The sequence below is a fragment of the Macaca fascicularis genome, chromosome 16 (assembly GCF_037993035.2).
Source record: "Macaca fascicularis isolate 582-1 chromosome 16, T2T-MFA8v1.1".
NCBI classification, from domain to species: domain Eukaryota; kingdom Metazoa; phylum Chordata; class Mammalia; order Primates; family Cercopithecidae; genus Macaca; species Macaca fascicularis.
Genome location: NC_088390.1, coordinates 67,026,144 through 67,051,403, shown reverse-complemented (window position 1 = coordinate 67,051,403; position 25,260 = coordinate 67,026,144). Strand labels below are relative to the sequence as shown.

General features: G+C 39.9%; 1 protein-coding gene across 4 annotated transcripts in view; it reads left to right on the top strand.

Annotated features, from left to right (window-relative positions):
* The window catches only part of NSF (N-ethylmaleimide sensitive factor, vesicle fusing ATPase), a 162,016-nt gene that overhangs the window by 131,880 nt on the left and 4,876 nt on the right, over positions 1-25,260 (top strand). For all 4 annotated transcript variants that reach the window (XM_074019987.1, XM_005584555.3, XM_065531750.2 and 1 more), the window contains 3 exons: positions 448-527; positions 22,559-22,693; positions 24,270-24,383. In XM_074019987.1, coding sequence (XP_073876088.1) covers positions 448-527; positions 22,559-22,693; positions 24,270-24,383 — 329 coding nt within the window. The remainder of the gene's footprint in view (positions 1-447; positions 528-22,558; positions 22,694-24,269; positions 24,384-25,260) is intronic.

Here is a 25,260-nt window from a genome sequence, read left to right as displayed (position 1 = left end):
TTTCCTCTAAAATAATCCCAGGAAAAAAGTCTACATGAACTCAAAGTGAATATTTAGAAGTCTTTTCAAAAAATTTATAGAGCCGAGTACAGTGGGATTATGGTAACCTATAATCCCAGCTAACTGGGAGGCTGAGGCAGGAAGGTTGCTTGAGCCCAGGAGTTCAAGACAGGCCTGGGCAACATAGCAAGACCCTGTCTCAAAAAAAGAATTACAGATAAGTGTTCTTATATTTTAAGCATTTAGGTTATTAGAGATATTTTTTCTTATTATAAATACTCGTATGACTGTTATTTGAGACTGTTTACTCTTTAAAAATTTTTTTCTTTTTCTATATGTATTCTGCTTATGTAGGGACTGTTTACTTTTGATTCAAAAGAGAAACTGAATATTTGGAATATGTACATGTGAATCGAATCCCTAAACATAATAATATTTCTTTTCCAGATTATGTCCCTATTGGCCCTCGATTTTCAAATCTTGTATTACAGGCTCTTCTCGTTTTACTGAAAAAGGCACCTCCTCAGGTAAAATAATACTACTGATATGGAATATTTTAACAAAGGGTTTTTCAGTAAATTGCATATAATGATGCAGTCTCTAAATAAGCAGGTTATCATAAACATAAAATTCTGTTGTTGAAAGGATTTTGAAAGGTCATCTGGTCTTGACTTCTGCTTAAGGTAAATTATTTTCTCAACATAATTTTTCCATTCCTTTTCTGAAGAAATCAAAATCCCACAGTTTCTGTGTGGGATACAACAATTAGCATTGTATTTTGTTGTTTTGTAAGTTTTCCACCATATTACATATCCCTACCACCTCCAACTCCCAAGGGAGATTATGCTATTACTAGAGAAGGCATTGAATATGTTCCCATTTGTTTCATTTATAATTTCATGGGTTTTCCTAAAAATTTGTTTATGGGGATATTTAAGTTTATTTTCTTTGGGCAGTTAAAAAAAAAAAAAAAAACTATTTTTAACAGATGATCTGGAGTTATTTTTCTTGGGTCATGTGGCACTTTTGAGGAGTGAATTTATAGCCAGGATCTTGGTTCCTGTGGTTGCATTTTTACTGATGTGGCTATTAGAGACTTGTGATTTTGGTAGGTTAACAAATTTAAAACCAACCTATGAAGGTTGGTTAAATATGTTAATTATGTAGAGGCTGCCAGAGCTGTGTGTTTGGCTGTGTCACAAGACATGAGTTCTCTTGATTGATTCTGCATGCTGTAACCTTGAAAAATGCCAATCAAAGGCAGGTACAAAGCAGTTAAACACTGACTTGAAAAGCATCTTAATGTCTGTATGAGAATCTCATATTTAAAGTCAGAAATAGAAACTAATCTGTAAGGAAAACATTTACTCTTAAACTGGTGAATCTAATTTTTAATTTAACAGTTACATACATGCGTGTATTTTGCACTTAAAAGTAAAGGACTTGTCTTGGTTTTCCTAGAGTTTTTTTTAACTTCTAAAATAGTGAGAAGAAACATAACCTATAACAGTCTTGAAAATTTACAACATATATGTATTGTGGAAGGATTTTTAAATCAGCTTTGCATAAACCATCATTCCTAATAATTGGAGTCTTAGCTTATACTAAGGGTGAAGTTAGAGAAATGAGTGTTTTTTCTCTTTCTCTGATTCCTGCAGTATTTTCATAAATAAGTAAACGTATATATCTAAAGTTGCTGAAACAGAAATAATTACCCCCAATATCTACATATATCATGATTCCTCCAGTATTTTCATAAATAAGTAAAACATATATAATCTAAAGTTGCTGAAACAGAAATAATTACCTCCCAATATCTACATATATCATGATTCCTCCAGTATTTTCATAAATAAGTAAAACATATATATCTAAAGTTGCTGAAACAGAAATAATTACCTCCCAATATCTACATATATCATGATTCCTCCAGTATTTTCATAAATAAGTAAAACATATATATCTAAAGTTGCTGAAACAGAAATAATTACCCCCCAGTGTCTACATATATCATGCATACACAAAAAAACTTTATCATATCAGCATATTAATTTTAAAACCTATTAGAATGTGGGACTTTTTCTAGGCATTTAAATTTATTTCTTAAAATATTTCTTTTTTTAGCTGAAAATAATTTATGCTAAAAGTCACTTGGGAGAAGGAAGAATAACTTCAATGCTGTCTTGTACTTCTTGTTCTTTACATTGTTAAATACTATACACATTGATTTAAACAGAGGTACACCCCCTTGGCTAAGAAGCATTTGTGATCCAAAGTGGATGCTAACAGAAATAAACAGAAACTATTAACGAATGACCTGCCACACTAAGATTTAAGAATAATTTTTTCTGTGTTGTAAAACTTATTGTAAGATTTTTGAGGGAAGGAACATTATCTTATGCTTTTAAATCTCACAGCCTATGGCATAGAGGTTTATACATACGTGATTCACCAATACCTTATCAACAAAAAAATTTTTTTAGTGTCTTTTCATTTTAGTGGGCTTAATTAAGGGTTTTCGTATTGCTGGAGTTTATATTTAGACAGGGCATGATAAGAGTGAAAACATTCAAAAATAAGTAAAGTTCAAATGGCCAATAAGTATAAGAAGAGATACTCAACATCATTAGTTATCAGAGAAATGCAAGTCAGAACCAATAGTGAGATACCACTCACTGCATACCTGCTAGAATGGCTATCATCAAAAAGTCAGATAATGACAAGTGCTGGTGAAGATGTGGAGAAATTGGAACCTGTATGCACTGCCAGTGAGAATGTTCCTCAAGAGGTTAAGCATAGAGTTACCATATAACCCAGCTATTCCACTGAGTATACACCTACAAGCAATGAAAACATATGTCCACATGAAAGCTTGTATGTGAGTATTCATAGCACCATTATTCATAACTAAATGTTTATCTTATAAAATCTGGTATATCCATATAATGGAATATTACTCAGCAATAAAAAAGGTAGTACCATACATGCTACAACATGAATGAACTTTGAAAACATGCTAAGCAAAAGGAGCCAGTCAAAAAGACCACATATTGGATGATTCCAGTTATGTGAAATGTCCAGGATTGGCAGATCTATCAAGACAGAACGTATATTTGGGATGGCCTAGGGCTGGGAGGGGAGAATGAGAAGAATGAGAGGTCACTGCTAATGGGGATGGAGTTTCTTTTTGGAGTGACAGAAATGCTGGAAAATTGATTTTGATGGTGTTGTGTCTATCTGTGAATATACTAAAACACTGAATTGTACACTTTAAATGGGTAAACTGTGTGCTCTGTGAATCATATCTCAAGCGGTTATGTTTTTTAGACGTGATTTAGAAGCTACTTAAATGATGAAAGGAGACATAGAGTTAGAAGTGAGGGGTGAGCATCCAAGGTACATGGCCCAGCTTGGGAGAAAAAGGAATTGGATCATTTAAAAAGAACATGGAATGAATGTATCTGAGGACTGAAGAGGAAGAATATAGAAATATGTAAGTAAGAGATGTGGTTGCCTTAGTGATTGGAAATGGCAGGGGTTCTCTCTGAAGGGAACACCATCTGGTCATTAATCAGAATTTGGTGACTCTGACCTGGACTGCCAGATTACCTGCAGTATACATGAATCAGTGGCAGGATAAATTAATATTTGTAGTATTTCTAGTTGGCATATATTTAACAAAATAAAAATGTGCTTTGTCATACCACCTTGCTTTTTAAAATGTTTATATTCTCTCAAGAAAATAAGGGGAAATTTTCAGGCTGATCCAAGTGTCAAGAATATTAGTCATTGTAAAGTGGAAGGATTCACTTTATCAAACCATTAGCATATAGGTTTTTCAGATGTTTTAATTAAATATTAAAGGTATATTCAGCTAAATATTATAGAAATGCTTAGAGTGGTAGAAAAATATTTATTACTGGTAAGAAAACAGAAGTCGTGAGCATTTTTCTTTAAAAGGAGGAACTACACTTTACACACAATACAGTAATCATATCAGTCACTGAATCCTCAGTTTTGCATTTGTTGAATTTCCAGCTTTCACACAGAAAAATTGTGTGTGCATGTGTGCACATACTCAAATAAAAGAATCCCTTCAGGGGCACTATGTTGTTATGTATCCAGATATTCTCTTTTCTCCTTCCTCCCCTCCCCCACCACCCCTTCCTTCTTGTAAATTGGCTTATTAAAACTGGTTCCCAAGCCCTCCTTTTTTCCCTTTGTGATTGCCTTAGTCTTGGATTTTCAGTGTAGAACTAAAAATTCAAGGCAGATTTCAGTTACTAGGATAATTTTGTTTGAATTTTAAATTTTTCTAAGTAAATGCATAGATTTTTAATGAACCTGGTATTCAGTGGATTTGCTTTAAATTTAGCTGCAGAGTTAATTTCATGATTGATTTATTAGCCCTTTGAAAGTATAAAAAGTGGTATCTGTAGTTCGTGAAGACTGAAAAACATCATCACATTTTGTTTAGCATCTTTTTAAAACCAATTAAAAGCTTTTCTAAAATGGATTGAACAGGAGAAAATAAAACATGTTCCCTAGGTCTTTATTTCAATCAAGTTTCCCTGTGTTCTGCAGGAGAAGAGATCGAGAGGGGATAGAAAAATTGAAAAGGGCTGTCCCAGCAGGGAGCCAAGCCGGAGAAAAGGGCTTCTCTGAGAACTCAGCAGCAGCAGCTAAGAAAGCTCCCAGCCTGCTTCATCTACATGCAGAGTCACACAAGGCATGGGGGTGCTCACCGTCACACAGAGGTTTCACATGTGCTTCCCTGCTGATTCCTGTGAAAAGCTAACAATTGGCTTGGAGGGTAAAAGACCACTGCAGTTCACCCTCCCTGAGCTGGACGTACAATTTGTCCAGTGTTAGGAAATGTCCGGCTTAGCAGTGAGAGGCTTGAAGACACCCCTCCTTCCAGTGAGATTCCTAACGCCGTCTCTTTTACTTGATGACACTGGGGCTCTTTTCAAGTTTTGCAGATTTATGGAAGTTGAGGGGAATGTGCTTTTCAAGATCAGGAGGATGAAAGCCTTGGTCTTAATGTCAAGGAGGAAGCAGTAGTGAGTGGTAAGGCCAGGTAACTCTTCCTGCAGCCTGCAGCACCAGTGGCTTGATTATTTTCCTCATAGATCTCTTCTGCCACCTTTTTTTTCTTTTTGGGAGACAAAGTGTCTGAAAAGGAGCTCCTTGGGCTGTAAAATGACATGATTTCCCAGTTTCCTCAACAAGTGTGAGAGTAGTTAAGCCCATTAACCTCACTGTTTAATGCTGGGTTTGACACTTTTGTGCATCAAACTGGAAAACCTCATCTGTATGTGACAGGGTAACCTTGTAATTTATGGAGGAGCAATCCTTCCTCAGTTCAGTGCTTGCCAACCTTTTTAGATCATGGTGCATATGAAATGGTAACATCTGATGATACACTTGGGTAAGTGGATGAGGCCACTCACAACTGGCCGAGGGTCTGGCCCTCCCGACAGCTGGCAGGAGTTGATATCTTAGTCCATGTATAACTCATGTGAAGCTCAACAGTTGGAAAACTCTTTGGAAACGTTAAACTTTTACAAAAAAAGAATTAACCACTCTAACTTCATAGCAGTATTACTGAAGTAGAACTCAGACCTAACAGTTATTAGTGTTTTGGCTAAATTTTATGATGTTGTTGAGAATAGTAACTTCCTCGCTCCTCTGACACCTGGGAATATTACCTAGTAAGAGAAATACAGCTTAAAGCTTGGAGGACCTAAGCTGTGAACCAACAAGAAACTGTCAGCATTCTCGGGATGGGGACTTGGGCAGACACACTTGTTTCTGCATGAGTTTTGTTTTTAACATCAGCAGTCTCTAGACAACATTGCTTTTCGTGTAGTCCTTACATGACATCTTAGCAGTCTTACTTCAGATATGGTTATTAGGACGTCTTGGTATCTTGATAATATTAAGCAGCTCCTCAGGCTTTGGGTTGCTTTAGTGAAATAAGCAGAAAATGGAAGAGACTCCACATAATGCAGGCCTAAACATGAGTATCTCTCCATCTATTTGTTCGAAATTAACTCTGGCTAATGACTATGATATGACTCAGTAAGATATATAACCACTTTAGGAAAGAGGCTTAGTCATTTTGCCAGACACATTAATTTTAATCCACTGATGTGGTGACTTTTGCATTGGGCTTCATTTCTTTTATTTAAAAAAAAAAAAAGAAAACTATGACGATTGACAGCTTAGTGGCCTGCTTATTAAGTCACTGATATTAGATGGCTACTATATTTGTAATATTCTCTTTAGGTATACTTTGCTTAGTATAGTAGATTTTCTTGGAAAGTCCTATGTAAATTGAACATGTGTATGTATATATATACATATCTCTGAGGACAAAAGGAAATCTCCAAAGATGTGTGTTCTTGTTTTCTGGACAGAAAGATAGTGAATGTATAGTGATCAACTAAGATGATGCCTAGTGAAGCCCTTTGTAAACCTGTGGACTACACAGATATACGGTATTAAAGAAAATACATATACATAGAGAGAGTATATATATATGTAGATTAATTTCAGATGTATCAAAAACAGTGAAATAGGCCAAACATTGTGGCTCACACCTGTAATCCTAACACTTTGGGAGGCCAAGACAGGAAAATTGCTGAAGACAGGAGTTCAAGACCAGCCTAGGCAACATAGTGAGACCAATCCTTACAAAAAAAAAAAAAAAAAAAAGTTAGTCGAATGTTGTGGTGAGCATCTGTAGACCCAGCTATTCAGGAGGCTGAGGCAGGAGGATCTTGAGCCCATGAGTTCAAGACTGCAGTAAGCTGATTCCCGCCACCACACTCTAACCTGGGTGATAGAGCAAGACTCTGTCTCTAAAAACCAAACAACAAAAAACAGTGAAATAAATTCTATTATAAAACATTGCTACAGATACCTGCTGAATAAAATCAAATTTTCAAAATAGGGTTTTGTTTTGGTTTTGGTAGAGCACATCTATAGCAGATATTGATACCAGAATAAATTATATATATGCCATTTTCTGATAACTCAAAATTAAATATTTAAATTTTAATCATCAGAAAAATGCTAATAGTGTTGAGACAAAATATTTTTTCATTGCTAGAATGTATTCTTCCAGCTCCATTGCCTTAAATAAGTTACCGTGGCATTCCATTAGCTTTGAAAGGTGTGGATCATAGCATTGTAGTATTCCATGGGTGCCATGACTGTAGTTAAGAGCACCCTTTCTGTAGAACTTACTCTTTGTATTGAACTTGAGGTTTAAAAAAAAAAAAACAAAACCTAAGTCTTAGCTCATGTATCATCTGGCTTTATAGCCTTGAACATCCCTTAATTTCTTGGTGTCTATTTCTTCATCTGTAAAATAGAGATAATTCCTCCTGTGTTACCTACTCTGTTGAGGGTCAACTAAGATAATGTATAGTGAAGCCCTTTGTAAACTGGTGTACTACGTGAGCTGTCCAGGCACAGTGGCTTATGCCTGTAATCCCAGCACTTTGGGAGGCTGAGACGAGTGGATCATTTGAGGTCAAGAGTTCGAAACCAGCCTGGCCAACATAGTGAAACCCCATCTCTACTAAAAATACAAAAATTAGCTGGATGTGGTGGTGTGCACCTGTAATCCCAGCTACTCGGGAAGCTGAGGCAGGAGAATTGCTTGAACCCAGGAGATGGAGTTTGCAGTGAGCTGAGATTGTACCACTGCACTCTAGCCTGGGTGGATGGAGTGATACTCTATCTCAAAAAACAAAACAAACAAACAAAAAAGAATTGCCTTTGGATAGTCCACAGAACCTTTTCAGCTTGTAAGATAGGAAAACTGAAGAACGTATAATAACTGCTATATAGAGGAAGTTACCATAGGAAATGAGTTCAGAGCTCCCACTTTGGAATGCCCGAACCCAACTTCCTCATTTGCAGTACTGAGAAAGGAAACCTGCTTCCCTACCTCTTGTTCACTGAAATTTAGAAGCTTCCTACAATCTAAGACAAATACTCTGGTCTGGGGATTGGGATTCCTGTTGTAAAAAGAAGTAGGAAGTGGAGACAGGAATTGCCAAGATCAGTAGGCCACCACCGTGTCACACTTGTCCTCAGCCTCCAGGGACTGGCCCACCTTCTTCCTTTCCCTGCCACCACCTGTTGGCTTGTGGCCGAAGTCCCCCTTTTCTCTTAACTCATGGTGCAACAAAGTGGTACTTCACCGTTTCTTTCCTACCTTTCTGTCCCAGAAACAAGAATGCAGATCTTTGGAGATTTCCTGTGTCCTTGGGGCTCTCACAATGGCCAGAAGCCCTGGCCCTCACCCTGTTGATCTTGGATGGTAGGATTATAGGTGATTTCTTTTTTATTTTGCTTTATTGTTTCCTGTGCTTTACAGATTTTCTACAATAAGCATATATTACTTTGACAATCAGGAAAAAAAAATGTATATACAATTATTTTTAACTTAGCAGTATAACTGTCAAAATTCCTTAATTCCATTTCTTTGGTACTAATTTACTGTTAACCACTAGAGTTAAATGAGACTACCTTTATATCTAAACTCGTCTATGTATAATATATTTTTAACCTTGTTCTTTTTATGACTTAAGGTTTAATTGACTATATGAAATATGCTGTGGGTTTTGGAGTAAAAGTGTGCAAGTGCCTCCTAACTCTCACAGTTGCCCTGGGAAGCCCACCTGGCACTTGGCTCAGTGCCATGCTCCCCATCTAAACTTACGATGGTTGAATGCCAATGTGAACTAAAGTTAACCAAGATAAATGGTGACGTTGTCTTAAGCTTCATTGAAAGGAGATCGGAAGTTTCTTTTTCACCAAAAATATTTCTTTTGACATAAAAGTTTAAAACATTTCTTTAAGGAACATCTGCTTTTATTAGGATGTACATTTAAGAAATCCTTCTCAGTATAGAGATAAAAAGATGAATAAGACATTGTACCTGCCCTCAGACAGCTCATAGTCCAAGAACACTGTTCAATTGTGAAGTTTGTGCACAAGGTGGGCACAGGTCAAGTAGCAAATGAAGGTTAACATCCAGCCCACATGCTGCCCCCAACGAGTCCACCCTGGTTTGGGACTGAATCTGCCCTGAGTAAGATTACCAGATTTAGCAGATAGGAATATAGGATACTCAGTTAAATTTAAATTTTGGAAAAAATCACGTAATTTTTTAGCATCAGCATATCCCATATTTTGGTCAGACTTACATTGAGGGATTTCTCTAGCAAACCTAGTCCTGAACAAGAGGAAGGGGGTGCCTTTAGCTCATACAAGGTGCTGGGGCTTGGGGAAGGAAGCAAGGGTGGCCACACTCACCCAGATGATTGCTTTTTTCTAATTTGTTCACCTGGGGGGGTGATGTGTGTGGTGTGTGTGTGTGTTTCTGATCCATGCAGAAGGTAACTGGTGTTCCTGTCACAATCCAGTGTGGGAGAAAGATGTGAAAACATGATGCATGTAGTTAGGTTTTATATGTTATGTGGTTCCAGTGGAACATAAAGGAAAGTGTGGTCCATTTTATCTGAGAAGACGTGCAAATCATTCACAAATAGTAGTTCTTGATCCTGGTCTTGAAAGATGAGTAAAAGGGAGATTTAGTCAGGGCCATTGTGCCATGCTAAGGAATTTGAGTGCTGCAGCAATGGAGAGAGAAGGTGAAGGATTTACCTATGCCAAAAATAGCATATTATTATTGTTATTATTATTATTAGAGACGGTCTTGCTTTGTTGCCCAGGGTGGAGTGCAGTGACGCAGTCTCAGTCACTGCAGCCTTTACCTCCTGGGCTCAATTGATCTTCCCGCCTCAGCCTCTGGTGTAGCTGGGACAACAGGTGCACACCACCACCCCAGCTAATCTTTGTATTTTTTGTATAGACAGGGTTTTGCCATGTTACTCAGGCTGGTCTCAAACTCCTGGGCTCAAGCAGTCCACCCACCTCAGCTTCCCAGAGTGCTGGGATTACAGGTGTGAGCCACCACACCCAGCCTAAATTTTTTTAATTAACATACAAAATGATACTTGAGAATTTGAGGATATGTTCTGTGTACTTATCTTAGGCTTCATATGGCATAGTTTCACTGGAGGGAAGAATAGGAATTCATAAGAAATTATAGGCTTCATTTTTTCTAAATGACTGAAGCTTAACCTCTTTAAATACCAATTGTTATACTTTAGCCTTTTTTAAGAGGAAAAAAATTGCTATGTACATTCTTAGTGTCTGAAGCAAAGTATAATAAACGCTATGTTAATGAATAAGGACCATCATAACAAACCATAATTGGTGGGTCAGTATTTTCATGAGTGGGACTCAGCAGAAACTGTTGGAATATACAGGACTCTGTCCTGGTGCCTGTTAGGTAGCTACAGTTGTGCCCTGTTTGTTGAGTTTTGTGTACCTTTTCTTTTTTTAGTGGTTTTGCTATCAGCTGTTACTTGCAGGATCCAAGTGAATTGTGTCAGCTGGCCTGCCTCTGATGACTCCTTTTTCCAGTTTGCTGCTTTCATCTGCTATAAATTAAGGCAGGCAACCACCAGGATTCATGAGCTGTTCATACAGTAAGAGAACTAGGCTGTGGTCGGGTGCAGTGGCTCACGCTTATGATCCCAGCACTTCGGGAGGCCAAGGCAGGAGGATCGCTTGAGTCCAGGACTTCTAGACCAGCCTGGGCAATATGGCGAAACCCCGTCTCTACTAAAAATACAAAAAAGACCGGGCATGGTGGCTCACGCCTGTAATCCCAGCACTTTGGGGGGCCAAAGTGAGTGGATCATTCAAGGTCAGGAGTTCGAGACCAGTTGGCCAATATGGTGAAACCCCGCCTCTACTAAAAATACAAAAATTAGCCAGGCATGGTGACAGGCATCTGTAGTCCCAGCTACTCAGGAGGCTGAGGCAGGAGAATCTCTTGAACCTGGAGTTGGAGGTTGCAGTGAGCCGAGATCGCGCCACTGCACTCCAGCCTGGGCAATAGAGCGAGACTCTGTCTCAAAAAAAAAAAAAAAAAAAAACCAGGCGTGATGGTGCATACCTGTAATCCCCAACTGCTTGGGAGACTGAAGTGAGAGAATCACCTGAGCGCAGGAGGTCGAGGCTGCAGTGAGTGGAGATCGTGCCACTGCACTCCAGCCTGGCAAACAGAGTGAGACTTTGTCTCGAAAAAACACAAAAACATAAAACTGGGCTGCAATGAGAGCTGGAGAGGCCTTCCAAAGAGCAAGGCCCCATTTTGACTCCTATGGGCACCTTCCACTACTGAAAAAAAAAAAAAAAAAGACATTTTCCATCTCTTGTACAAAGCTGAATATATTACTCTTATTAATATTGTCTTCCACCAAAAAGTTCTTTTTTTCTGATTTTTTTTTTTTTTTTCCTGGAGTGCAGTGGTGCGATCTCAGCTCACTGCAACCCCTGCCTCCCGGGTTCAAGCAATTCTTGTGCCTCAGCCTCCCAAATAGCTGGGACTACAGGCACGTACCACCACACCCAGATAATTTTTTGTATTTTTAGTAGAGATGAGGTTTCACCATATTGGCCAGACTGGTCTCAAACTCCTGGCCTCAAGTGATCCGCCCTCCTCAGCCTCCCCAAGTGCTGGGATTACAGGCCTGGCCTGATTTTAAAAGAAATTAGAATAATACTTTCATGGGTTCCTCAAAGTTTCATAGGCCCTGGGCACTGTGCCTAGTGGGTAAGTTGTCCTTGCCTATGAGTTTTAAAGTTACTTGAACCTCACATTGTTTTTTCAGTCCTAGGAGTGAGAGGATTGTTGCTTATTTCTGGTTCTTGGCTGTGCTCTGGATAGTTGAAATTGTTTAGCAGATTGGCCTCCAGATAAGTAAGGCATTATTATTGGACATAGTGAATTCATGTTCTGGAAGGTTGGGGCCTAAGGGAGCAAAGTGGGCTCTGTAGAGTTAAATGAGGGCAGAGTATGGTGAGAAGGCAAATTTTGAAACATTGTGAACATGAGATAATTGCAAATTGGCAGAAAACTGGGAAAAGCATTTTAATAAACAGAAATGCTATGGATAAAAATCACAGAGGTAGAAATTAAGTCAGAAAGGAGAATATTGACCTAATTTAGAACACAGGGGTCAATTTAGGGTATATCAAGCTAAAAGCTCAGACAGGTAGGGAAAATCTGTGGATACAAAAGTGGGGAGTTTGGATTTGCTGATTAATGTGTGGTCATCTTAGTTAAGTTTGTAATGAGAGAGCCTGCACAGAACCCTTCCTTTTTTTTTTTTTTTTTTTGAGACGGAGTCTCGCTCTGTCACCCAGGCTGGAGTGTAGTGGCGCAACCTCGGTTTACTGCAAGCTCCACCTCCCGGGTTCACACCATTCTCCTGCCTCAGCCTCCCGAGTAGCTGGGATTACAGGCACCCACCACCATGCCCGGCTAATTTTTTTCGTATTTTTTTAGTAGAGACAGGGTTTCACTGTGTTAGCCAGGATGGTCTCGATCTCCTGACCTCGTGATCCGCCTGCCTTGGCCTCCCAAAGTGCTGGGATTACAGGTGTGAGCCACCGCCCCTGGCCAGAACCCTTCCTTTAAGGTGTTAAGAATACTGTGGCATGGTGGGTGCAACTTTATCTTTTTTTTTTTTTTTTTTTTTTTTTTTGACACCAGGTTTTGCTCTTGTTGCCTGGGCTGGAGTACAATGGCATGATCTCGGCTCACTGCAACCTCTGCCTCCCGGACTCAAGTGATTCTCCTACCTCAGCCCCACAAGTAGCTGGGATTACAGGCATGCACCACCACGCCCAGCTAATTTTTATATTTTTAGTAGAGATGGAGTTTTACCATCTTGGCCAGGCTGGTCTTGAATTCCTGACCATAGGTGATCTGCCCACCTCAGTATCTTCTTAATTTATTTAACCTTTTCTCCTAAGAGCACAGAGGTCATTATTTCTAGGTAATAAATCTCCCTAACTCAAATTAAGAGATCAACCATTGCTGATATGGGGCTTGGAGGGGCAAGGGCAAGAGTGGACCCCAAATCTAGTTTAAAATTACACAAATAAAAACAGTAGACAGCAAAGCATAGTGAAAATAGTAATGAGGCCTGAACTGTAGTTTCAGCTCCCTCACTGGACATGAGAGCCTCAGACAGATCACTTTACCTCTCACCCCCGGTTTCTCATCTGCAAAATGAGACAGAGAATGAGGGAGTTTGGGGGAATGAGATAATCTTTAAGAGCTGCTCCCAATGTAAAATCTGATGATTCAGTGTCTTTTTCATAAATTGGAATTAAATATTCTTTAATATCATGAAGTCTGCTTTTGCCTATAGTGTTTTAAATTATTAAGGATTGAGTTTCTCATTTCATATTCAATCTGTATCATGAATTCCCCCTCTTGTTGTCTTCTGTCCTGCTTGGAGCACCGTGAGGATGGTTACAAAGAAGTAGACTAAGAATTTGCTTCAGGGTAAAATCTAATGGAGAGTTTAAGTATAGTTGTCTGCCTAGTTGTGGCATGATTTATTTGAAACATCCTTCCTTTGGTATTCAGCTTAAACACTTAACTGCAAAAAAAAAAAAAAAAAAAGTTACAGACATTTGAACAAGAGAAATCAGAAATGCATGCAAAGAGGCCCCATTCCTCTCCCTTCACTGTCCCTGATTGCTTTTAATGGTAGTTGATCTTTTCCCTTGGTTTGGGGAAACCAAGAGTTGTAGGAGATGTTAATAGTACTTGGTTTTTGTTGTTGTTGTTGTTACTGTTTTGAGACGGAGTTTTGCTCTTGTTGCCCAGGCTGGAGTGCAGTGGTGCCATCTTGGCTCACTGCAACCTCTGCCTCCCAGGTTCAAGCGATTCTTCTGCCTCAGCCTCCTTAGTAGCTGGGATTACAGGCATGTGCCAACACGCCTGGCTAATTTTTGTATTTTTAGTAGAGACAGGGTTTCACCATGTTGGTCAGGCTGTTCTCGAACTCCTGACCTCGTGATCCACCCGCCTCAGCCTCCCAAAGTGTTGAGATTACAGGCATGAACCACTGCACTGGCCAGTAGTACTTGTTATCTCACTAGTTGAGGTTTATGGCAGCTAATGAATCTTATCTTTCCTCTGCTGGAGAAGTCTGTATTATCCAGTCAATAGCTAATCAATTGATTAAAAGAGATAAGCCAACCTTTGGCACGAAGCATACATGCCTTTCATTCTGGATTATTTTCTTTAAAATTTGTTGCTATCAACACTTGGGGCTCAGAGGTATAGACTCTGAAATGATAGTTATTTTCCTTTTGTATACTTAATATAATGTGCATTTCTCTAGGAGCAGAAAGTAATAATGAAGGAGTGATCTGCTACCCTTGAAACCTGTACTGGGATTATCATTCATTCAATGTGTGTTTAACTTCGCATTTTGTACAAGGCACAATGCTAGTGCTGGAAACATCAGTAAAGCCAAACCGACTTAAGTCCTGTCCTAATGAAGGAGAACTAGCAAGAAATACAGTAAATATAGTAAATGAATAAAGTATATAGGATGTAAAAGGTGATCCAAACTGGAGGAGGGAAAGGGCAGGATAAGGGTTGGGGAGTTGCAGTTTTAAATGGAGGTACATGGGGATTGAGTTGGCCTGTGGAAAAGCTGACATTCAAGCAGGTCCTTGACTTGGAGGGAAAGGCCTGTGTGGCTATGGAAGGGAAGCGCATTCCAGGCAGAGGAATCCTCTCTGTGTGCCAGGTACATCATGCTGAGTACTGCAGGGGCACAGATGGATGATACGTGGTTTCTACCACTGGGGGTTGACAGGCTAGAAACAAAATTCAGGCTTGAAGATAAATGCAGAGAAGCCTTATGGCAAGGTAGAATTTTTCTAAGGTCCTCTGTTGAATAATACAAGCTAAGAAAATATGAAAAATTATTCCCATTTCAAGAATGAAGCCTGGTTAAGTGATAGACCAAAGGACCTCTATCAGGAAAGCTTCTCACTCTTGGCTCTGAGCCGTCTTCCTCCTCAGAAGTTGCTGCCTCTCCCTGAGGCCACACGCTGCCGTGAGTCCTTCTGACTCTCTGTGAGTCACCCCACTGCCATGACTCCTTCGGAGGGGGTGTCTGACCTTTTGCTTCAGGCCTCTTCTGGGCCTCACAGTAACCCTTGTGAAGCTGAAGATGGGAGCTCTCATCTTCCCTGACCCAGAGCCAACCTTGGCCTCTCTGAGTCATTTGCTGCCAGTGCCCTGTGTTCGTTGTTGGGAAGAGAGGGATTTTCAGGCATCCCGCCCCTCACCCACCTAACCTAACCATGTGGATTCCTGACACCACAGGCAGAGGACTGTTCTTCAGGTTCCTCTGAAGACCACCTATTCAGATGCTTGCTTCTTTTCCTTCTGGCCTGTGATGGCAGAGACCCCGCCCCAGCAATTTCCACCTCACACTCCATTCTCATAAGTAGGTAGAATTTTCTCATCCCATATTTATGGTTGAGGAGGAGACAGATGCTGAGAAGTTAAATAATCTACCCCAAATCACACAGCTGTGAGTGATGGGGCCTGTACTTCTGTTGCACCAAGCTACTGTCCATCAGGGACTTGCCTCACCCTTGCTTTCTGCCAGCCCTGGGCTTGCCTTAGAAAGGACATCATATGCATAAGACACTGGTTAAAAGGTACAGCATGGTCCCTGGAGATGCTCACTCTTACAACTGGCCTGTCCTTGGGGCAGCAGCTCCTCACAGGCCCCTAGGAGGTGGACCTTCTGCCTGTGGCTGTCAGGACCCTCCTCTCCATCACAGGTCTTCCTCCTCAAGAACCTTTCTGGTTTCCTGTTGCTTTTTATATTAAATATTTCCCTTAGGTTAGCATCCTGAGTGTCCCTTTTACTGGTCGTCCACTCCCCGTGTCTGCAAACAACTTTGTTTTCAGCCTTGGTGCTCTGGCTCAGCTGCTTCTACCATGCACATAGGATTTAGGTGCATTCAGGACCTGTCCCTTCTTTTCAAGGGCCTTGCCAGTGCCTACTTGTTGTCATTATCTTTGCACAGATAACCTTCCTAGATAACCCCACCCCAGGAAACTGTCCCCATATTCCGGGTTCCCTCCGCCATGATTAGTTTGTATTTGTGAATATGTTACTTAGTTGTGTTCCCTGAATATTTATTTGGTTTTCCAAGCTAAATTGTAATTTATTTGAAGGCACAAACCAAGTCTCATAATTCTATTAAGTACCTAGAAGTAGTAAATTATTGTTAATGCTCCAATTGGCTAATGTCTATTTCATCTTTTACTTACCAGATTTACAAATGCTTAATATTCTGAAATATTTCACTCTCATTTACAAAAACATCAGATTCTAACAAGCAGAAGATAAAGTTCAATGCCCCCAGCACATAGCAGTTTTGAGTTGCACTTTTAAACTCACTTCTTAATCCATTTCAGGGTTTTCAATTGTTCACAGTTAATTCTTCTTACCAAGGGTGTATTACACTTGCTCAGCATTGAATGATATGGAAAGAACGGCCTTTCTTTCCTGCATAACTGACTTTACTTTTGTTCATAGGTTGAAATCAGCCCTTCCATTTCACTGCAGTATTATATTAGTGGCATTTTTATTTAGGAAAAAAAAGCTTTCTTCCACATGAACTTTTGTTACAAATCAGTTTATTGGGGCCAATCAATGGGCAAGACCTATGAAAGGGTGTGGATTATCTGGTTGGTCCTTTGTGTGGCAAAAGGCTTAGATGCTGCTTAGTACTCGCTCATTCTTCATCATGTAAAGAAGTGTTTTTTTGAAGGATCAACACCTGACTGAGCCCTGCCTTTTTCATGGAAATGTTTTCACCTGAGTTGCTGCTTATGGTACTAAGAATTAGTTAACTAATACTTATTTAACCTTGGAACAATGTTTATCATAATCCGATTGGCAGATAGTCATTTTACTTAGGCTCTTTCTTTGTAGCATCAGGACTAGCAAATCTCAGCAAAGAGTATGCTGGGAGCAATTTCTTTTTTCCCAAATAGGTTATCACTCTGCTTTTTTTGCTTTCCGTCAAGGGGCATGTTTGGGCACTGTGGACATTAAGGCTGGTGGCCACACATTAGCAAGGTGGAGGTCCCCTCTTGGAATGAGCACCACTTTTATTTTTAAAGCTGCATCCCCATTTCATGCTGCTGGCAGCGTTTCCCTTCAGACGAATCCCTTGCAATTTATCACATTAATACATTTGGAGCTGCTTTTCATGATAAAGCTTCCTTACGAGCATTACCACTAATTAATACACAAAATGGACCGGCACAACTTAATAATTTGGTAATTTTTTCAATGTTTTCTTAAAGATGACGCTTTCCAAGTCAAGACCCGAACTTGCCTGGGTCATGACCTCTTTGCAGTGTTTGGAGTCTTGTTAAACAAGAAGAAAAGCAAAACATAAATTAGCGTCTCCATTATAAGTTGCTGTACATTTCCCAATCTCTCAACACTTTGAAGAGCATAGTCACTGTTAATGTAAGAACATCTCATGAGGAAACTGGCAGTGATTTTAGAAGTCCAGCTTTCTGGAATGAGTAAGAAGCTTCTTCCTCAGTGCCACTCTTCTAGGGCCAGCATTGTCCTTTGTGAGAGAGGAGCAAGATGAGGAAGTTTGCATTATGGACTATGGGGCATTAAAAAGCTAAGGAAAAAGAGAAGTAACAGTTACCTTTAATCATACTGAGGTATCGGCATGTGTGGCCTTTGGCATCTCTTAGCCTTTAGGACTGTGTTCCCAAGTTTGCAATTGGAATTTAGTGTTAAAAAAATACTTTAAGTATAAAAGCACCACTTTTTGTTATAGTAAAAATGTATGTCTTTACTCCATTGCAATTACTGCAACACCCCAGCTTTTGTTGTTATTTTGCCCTTGGACTTATTTATTTCTGTTCCTCTGGCTTAGAATGTCCTTCCCCTTCATCTTCCTAATCAACCTACTCATTCCTTAAGACTCAACTCATGTATCATCTCCTCCAGAAAAAGCTTTCTCTGCCACGTGTTTCTTCCCTCTACCTGACATCCTTGTGCATAATACTTCCACCTTGCCATATTGTATTATAATTATCTCTTTTGTATCTGTCTTTCTGTGGAAGGTCTGTTGCATATTCATCTAGGAACTTGGTAAATGTCTGATAATAAGCATTTGATTTTTGCCTAGTTGGTTCCTCAAATAATAATAATGATTACCCTTTAATCTGAATACTAACAGGTGTACTTCTATCTTATATTCTTTGCGCACTTATCTGTTAAGCTAATGGCTAATTGTACCAGAGGGTCTCAGCTTTGTTTCTTTGATCTGCATTGGCTTGTGGTGGTACATTGCCCATTCTTGGCACAGCAGGTGGATAAAAACAATGAGTAACATTGAGAAAGGCTGATGTGTCTTATTGACAGTAGTGGTATAATGTTTACCAAACCCAAATTGAAATTGTTTTGGTTTCTTAAAATCTTTTCCTGATAGCACATTTATTTTAATGTTCTGAATTTCTAAGATCTGTGTATAAGTTCAATGATTAGTCTTTACTGAAGACTTATCTATGGACTGAGTGTATATTATAAATCTAGTGACATAAGTTTAAAACTTATTCCTCTTCCATTTTCCAAGTAAACTTTTTTAGTAATGTGTTTTTCTTTGTAAAGAGAGGCAGTATATATTTGGGTCTGGATCCGGTTTCCAGTCTTGGCTCCATCATGTATTGGTTATTTGACCTCGAACACAAATGACTTATATCTGTGAGACTCAATAGCTTCGTCAGTAAAATGGGGATAGTACTAGTACTGCATTTTCATGAGTATAATGAACATTAATTGAGAGACTGATCTGGAGAGGTGCCATACTGCAAAAGAGGATTAAGCGGAGGTCTCCCTATTAAATGGTGAGATACCCAGAAGCATTACCCTGTTGACTCCAGTAAGCTGGCAACGAGGCTTTATAGTCTTTGGGAAGGAGACTGGAAGATTCTTCTCTGGGAAGAATGTACGCATACTGACCTTTGAGGGACCCCCAGTAGTCAGCCAAGTCTTACCTAATCATCCTATAGTGAAGCTCCTGGACACAGAATTTCCCGTCATAGTTTAGCTCTTTTTTTTTTGAGACAGAGTCTCGCTCTGTCGCCCAAGCTGGAGTGCAGTGGCACGATCTCGGCTCACTGGGTTCATGCCATTTTCCTGCCTCAGCCTCTCGAGTAGCTGGGAGTATAGGCGCCTGCCACCATGCCTGGCTAATTTTTTTTGTATTTTTAGTAGAGACGGGGTTTCACCCTGTTAGCCAGGACGGTCTCGATCTCCTGACCTTGTGATCTGCCCGCCTTGGCCTCCCAAAGTGCTGGGATTACAGGTGTGAGCCACCACGCCCAGCCCATAGTTTAGCTCTTAAATATGAATAGCTATCCAGCAATCACCACTTTCAGGAAAGCCTCCTGTAAACAAATTGGAAAAAGGGGCAAGTCATAGGAAACAGACAAAACAAAGAACAGAAGAAAACATCATTTTTGCATTCTATAATATTCACAGGTTTGTTTTTTGAGATGGAGTCTCACTTTGTCTATCACCCAGGCAGGAGTGCAGTGGTGCCATCTCGGCTCACTCCAGCCTCAGCCTCCTGGGCTCAAGCAATCTTCTCACCTCAGGCTCCCAAGTAGCTGGGACTACAGGCATTTGCCACCACACCCAGCTAATTTTGGTATTTTTGTCAAGATGAGGTTTCACCATGTTACCCATACAGGTCTCAAACTCCTGGGCTTAAGCGATCTGTCCATCTGGGCCTCCCAAAGTGCTGGGATTACAGGTGTGAGCCACTGGCCTCAGAGATCTAAAACAAGATATTGTATTTTAATTGCACAGGATGCAATTTAAAAAGAAAACATTCAGAAAACAAGAATAGCTCTTAGAACTGAAAAATAAGTTAGTTTAAAGGTTGGAAGACAAAGTTGATACTAACCTGAAAAGTATTAGAAAGAGAAAGAAATAAAAACTAAGAGTAAAAAAATAAGAAAATTAGAAGATTAGTCCTAGAGGATCAATATCCAACTAAGAGGTTCCCAGTGGGTGATACAGAGAAAATGAATGGGAGGAAGTCTCCAGGAAACATAGTTCCTAGAATTGAATGATTGAAATTTCCAGTTTAGAAAGAAGGTATCTAGTGCCAGCAAAATGAGTCTAGAAAGAACCATCTTAGGATATGTAGTTTTCAAATTGCAGAACATAGGGATGAAGAAAAGATTCTGAAAGTTTTGTATTAAAAAGGTTAGAAACAAAAGATCAAAGATCAGATAGCATTTGTCTTTTAGCCTTCAGTGCCTTCAAAATTGCAAGAAAAAATTATTTCTAACCTTTTTATTTATTTATTTTTTGAGACAGTTTCGTTCTTGTTGCCCAGGCTGGAGTGCAATGGTGTGATCTCGGCTCACTGCAACCTCTGATTCTTGAGTTCAAGCATTCTCCTACCTCAGCCTCCCAAGTAGCTGGGATTACAGGACATGCCACCATGCCCAGCTAATTTTGTATTTTTAGTAGAGATGGGATTTCACCATGTTGGTCAGGCCGGTCTCAAACTCCTGACCTCAGGTGATCACCTGCCGCGGCCTCCCACAGCATTGGAATCACAGGCATGAGCCAGCGCACCCAGCCTCTAACCTTATTTTTTACAACTAGACAAACTATTAAGACAAAGGATACAATATTAAGGCTAGAATAAAGGTATTTCCAGACATGCAAGGTCTTTAAAATTTTACCGGCTGGGCGCAGTGACTCAAGCCTGTAATCCCAGCACTTTGGGAGGCCGAGATGGGTGGATCATGAGGTCAGGAGATCGAGACCATCCTGGCTAACACGGTGAAACCCCGTTTCTACTAAAAAATCCAAAAAGTAGCAGGGCGAGGTGGCGGGCGCCTGTAGTCCCAGCTACTTGGGAGGCTGAGGCAGGAGAATGGTGTAAACCCGGGAGGCGGAGCTTGCAGTGAGCTGAGATCCGGCCACTGCACTCCAGCCTGGGCGACAGAGCGAGACTCCATCTCAAAAAAAAAATTTTACCTCCCTCTCACTCTTTCTCAGGAAGCTTTTGGGTATATGCAGCACAGACAAGGGGATAGATGAGGAAAAGGAAGGCTAGGATACAGGGAATCTAACAGAGGAGAGAGGAACGCTCCAGAACTTCAGCTGTGCCCCAGGCCTAGAGAGTCACCACTTCAGATTGAACTGTGAACACAGAGGACTCCTGGAGGGGAATTTCTTCAAGAACGCAACTTTAAACTATGTAATATGTTTGAATATACTGAAAGGAGACTTGTGATTGTGTTTAGAGACAAACTTGTGGTAAGTACCTGGTAAACTAAGCGAAGGGGAAAAAGGCAATTAACTCCAGTAAAACAAAATGTTGTCCAAGAAAGGAAATTTAATAGTACTCTGTGTGGCCTAACTGTAAACCACATTTGTATAAACATAATAAATACTGAATATAGATTTAACTAAGGACTGTGAAATAACTATATTGGAAGGATATAAAAAGGGGCATGTGGTGGGGGAAGGGGGGTAGTACAAAATTAATAACAAATCCTCATCTTCTATGGTAGGAATTTAAAGCGGAAAACAGGCCGGGTGCGGTGGCTCACGCCTGTAATCCCAGCACTTTGGGAGGCTGAGGTGGGCAGATCATGAGGTCAGGAGATGGAGACCATCCTGGCTGACATGGTGAAACCCTGTCTCTACAAAAAAAAATACAAAAAATTAGCTGGGCATGGTGGCGGGCGCCTGTGGTCCCAGCTACTTGGGAGGCTGAGGTGGGAGAATGGCGTGAACCCAGGAGGTGGAGCTTGCAGTGAGCCAAGATCGCACCACTGCACTCCAGCCTGGGCAGCACAGCAAGACTCCGTCTCAAAAAAACATAAAGCTGAAAACAGAAATCTAAAACTAGTAATGTAACCTTATTATTTAAAGATAAGGAAGTAAATATAAGAAGAAAAGCTAAGAGAATTGAAAATGGTTGCCTTTGAAGAAAGGGAACTGAGAATGGTAGCATAAGCCTGGCATAGTTTTTAAACTTTTTTTTTTTTTTTAATATTTCAGCGTTAAAAGTAAAAATGAAAAATATTAAATGTGACAATTATGGAAAGCACTTTAGCCCATGCCTTTTACTGTTCAGTGTTGCATAAATGTAAACTATTATTACCCTGCTCTGTACTAAAGCCTTGTAAAGCCAGCGCCACATACTATCTATTCATTTCATCTTTTTTCCCCAATTCCCACCATACATGTGCCATGTTGGCTCTAAGGAAGGAATTACATACATACATGTCAGTATCTTTCCATTTGGTTTGTGTATATTCCTGATTTACTAATCCATTGTTTTATTGATGTGAATGAGAAGGAGCTGTTCACATGTTGCCACTTTCTGAATCATGTTGGTACCTTTCTTCAGGATTTTCAGGAAAATCCTGAATTGTTTTCTTCTCTTTTGCCAATCATTTGCATTTGCAAGATTAAATAAATGGCTTTTGCAAATTGTGTTCAAGCTTACTGTAGTTTCCTAATTAGTCTTATGTACATTTTCTCCCTATGATCAGGGCCGCAAGCTTCTTATCATTGGGACCACTAGCCGCAAAGATGTCCTTCAGGAGATGGAAATGCTTAATGCTTTCAGCACCACCATCCACGTGCCCAACATTGCCACAGGAGAGCAGCTGTTGGAAGCTTTGGAGGTGAAAATGAGTCAATGGATTGCACACTGTTTATAAGAAAGGAATTGAGGCTGAAATAAGTGGTACCACATTATACCTGGTGTTTGGTTTTTATGCTAATCCAGGACATGGGGCCCGAGGATATTACAGGTTGTGTATCCCTTATCCAAAATGCCTGGGACTAGGCCAGGCACGGTGGCTCACGCCTGTAATCCCAGCACTTTGGGAGGCCAGGGCAGGTGGATCACTTGAGGTCAGAAGTTCGAGACCAGCCTGGCCAACATGGTGAAACTCTGTCTCTACTAAAAATACAAAAATAAGCCAGGCATGGTGGCAGGCACCTGTAGTCCCAGCTACTCAGGAGGCTGAAGTAGGAGAATTGCTTCAACCTGGGAGGTGGAGGTTGCAGCGAGCCAAGATTGTGCTACTGCACTCCAGTCTGGGCGAGAGAGCAAGACTCTGTCTAACAACAAAAAATGCCTAGGACCAGAAGTGTTTCAGATTTCAGATTTTTTCAGATTTTGGAATACTGCATTATATTTAGGTTGAGCATCTCTAATCTGGAAATCTGAATTGCTTTAGTGAGCATTTCCTTTGAATGTCATGTTGGCACTCAAAAAGTTTCCGATTTTGGAGCATTTTAGATTTCAGATTTTTGGATTAGGGATACTCAACCTGTACCTCCAGTTGTTTTCAGGAATTAGAGGAGAAAGATGAGTATACATGACAGTGAATTAATTTCCCATTCCTCAATGTAGGCAGCTACAAACTGCCAGGAATTAATTGCTCTGTATCCAGCATGAGTGATGTATATAGATTACTTGGACCAGAAACTTGAATGGGTGGCAGTGTGGCGGTAAGGTAATCACTGTATAGAAAAATTAACCATTCATAATGGCTTTTAGCACATTTCCTTGCATTTAATAAATTGGAACGATGATTAAAGCCTTAGAAGTGTCAAAAACTACAGAAGTAAAAGGAACTTTATTAACAAGTTTAGAAATAGAAATGTTTTCTTAATTTTTTGAAAATGATAAAGTCATTTTTAAAGAACGTTCTTCATTTAACTTTTAATATCAATATTCACAAGTGACTTGGTGAGCTCTATTGGAAAATGTTACCTACTGTTCAGCAGTGGTAGAGTCAGTAAAGCTTCTTAAAGTCCTCAAGGCCCCCAACAAAATAGAAACGTATCTATATGATAAGTGTTTCAGTTTACCCACGTAGGCAGGTTTTGTGCAGGAACTGGGTAAGAGAATTAAAGGTAGTTTGCTTTGACACATACAGATTGTTCCTAGAAAAGAATGTTAAAATTTTTAATTTATATTTATTATGGATTGGAGCTATTTTTTTTCCCAGCAAATACAAGTTACATGGAGGTCCATAAGAAAATGGGGTTTAGGATACCAGTTTTCACTTTCATGATTGCACCTAATGGGTTTAGGAAGATCAGACTGGATTTTAAAGTAGAAGACAATTCTATCAACCTGAACAGTTAGGTAGTTCTTATCACTCTTCTTTTAAAGGTAAATAGAATTAACCAATGTTGATGTGTTCACTGTAAAAGTGCTTTGATTATTGTTTATTGTTTTTGTAGCTTTTGGGCAACTTCAAGGATAAGGAACGCACCACAATTTCTCAGCAAGTCAAAGGGAAGAAGGTCTGGATAGGAATCAAGAAGTTACTCATGTTGATCGAGATGTCCCTACAGGTAAGGGACTTCCTTCTCCACATGACTCAGACAGAACAAAGCTTCAGGACACACCAAGAGGGTTCAGTATTTCCTTTGCCAAGGGTTTTAATTAAAGTTTTGATTTTCTTATATTATTTCCAAACTTAATTTGGTAGCCTGCTTCTGAGATTGACCACTTACCAATACTTTTCAACTTCTTAAAATTCAAAAATGGAAGGAAAGATTATAAAGTTAGTTTTAATTTAGGGAGCCACTAGATCTTAGAACTAGAAAAGACTTCAAAGAGCAATTGTTCTGCTGCCCCCTCATTTTGGAGATGAGGATACTGTGTGTGCCACAGGCTGTCAGTGAATTATCTAAGATCACTTCGCCAGGTTATTGATGGAGAAGGGATGGTGTTGCACCTCAAGTCAGTAGGCGACCGCACATATACCAAATGGTGTCTGGGAGACTGTTTTAAGGGACAAGTTAATTAAGTGGTGCAGTCTAGACCTGGGATCTGTATATTTGTCCCTGGCTGGGCTCCTAGAAATTTCATGCAAACTACTGTAGAGTTGAAGCATCCAGAATCATGAAGAAAACTAAGCCCCAGGCTGCTGCCTGCGCAAAGACAGATGAAACTTCTTTGGGACTTTCTCATATCTCCTGGCAACTTACCTTTCCTCTTTTTAGAACTCCACCCTTCCATATTCCCATCCTGTGTCTTCTTGTCCTTATCTGACATACTAGTTAGCTGATAAATATCTCCCTATCAAGCCCTATGAATTCAGAGACCTTGGCTCTTACTGTTGAGTCCAAAGTCCCTGGAACAGAGCTAACACATAGGAGGGTGCTTAGTAAACTTTTATTACTATTATTATTATTATTATTATTATTATTATTATTCTAAGACAGT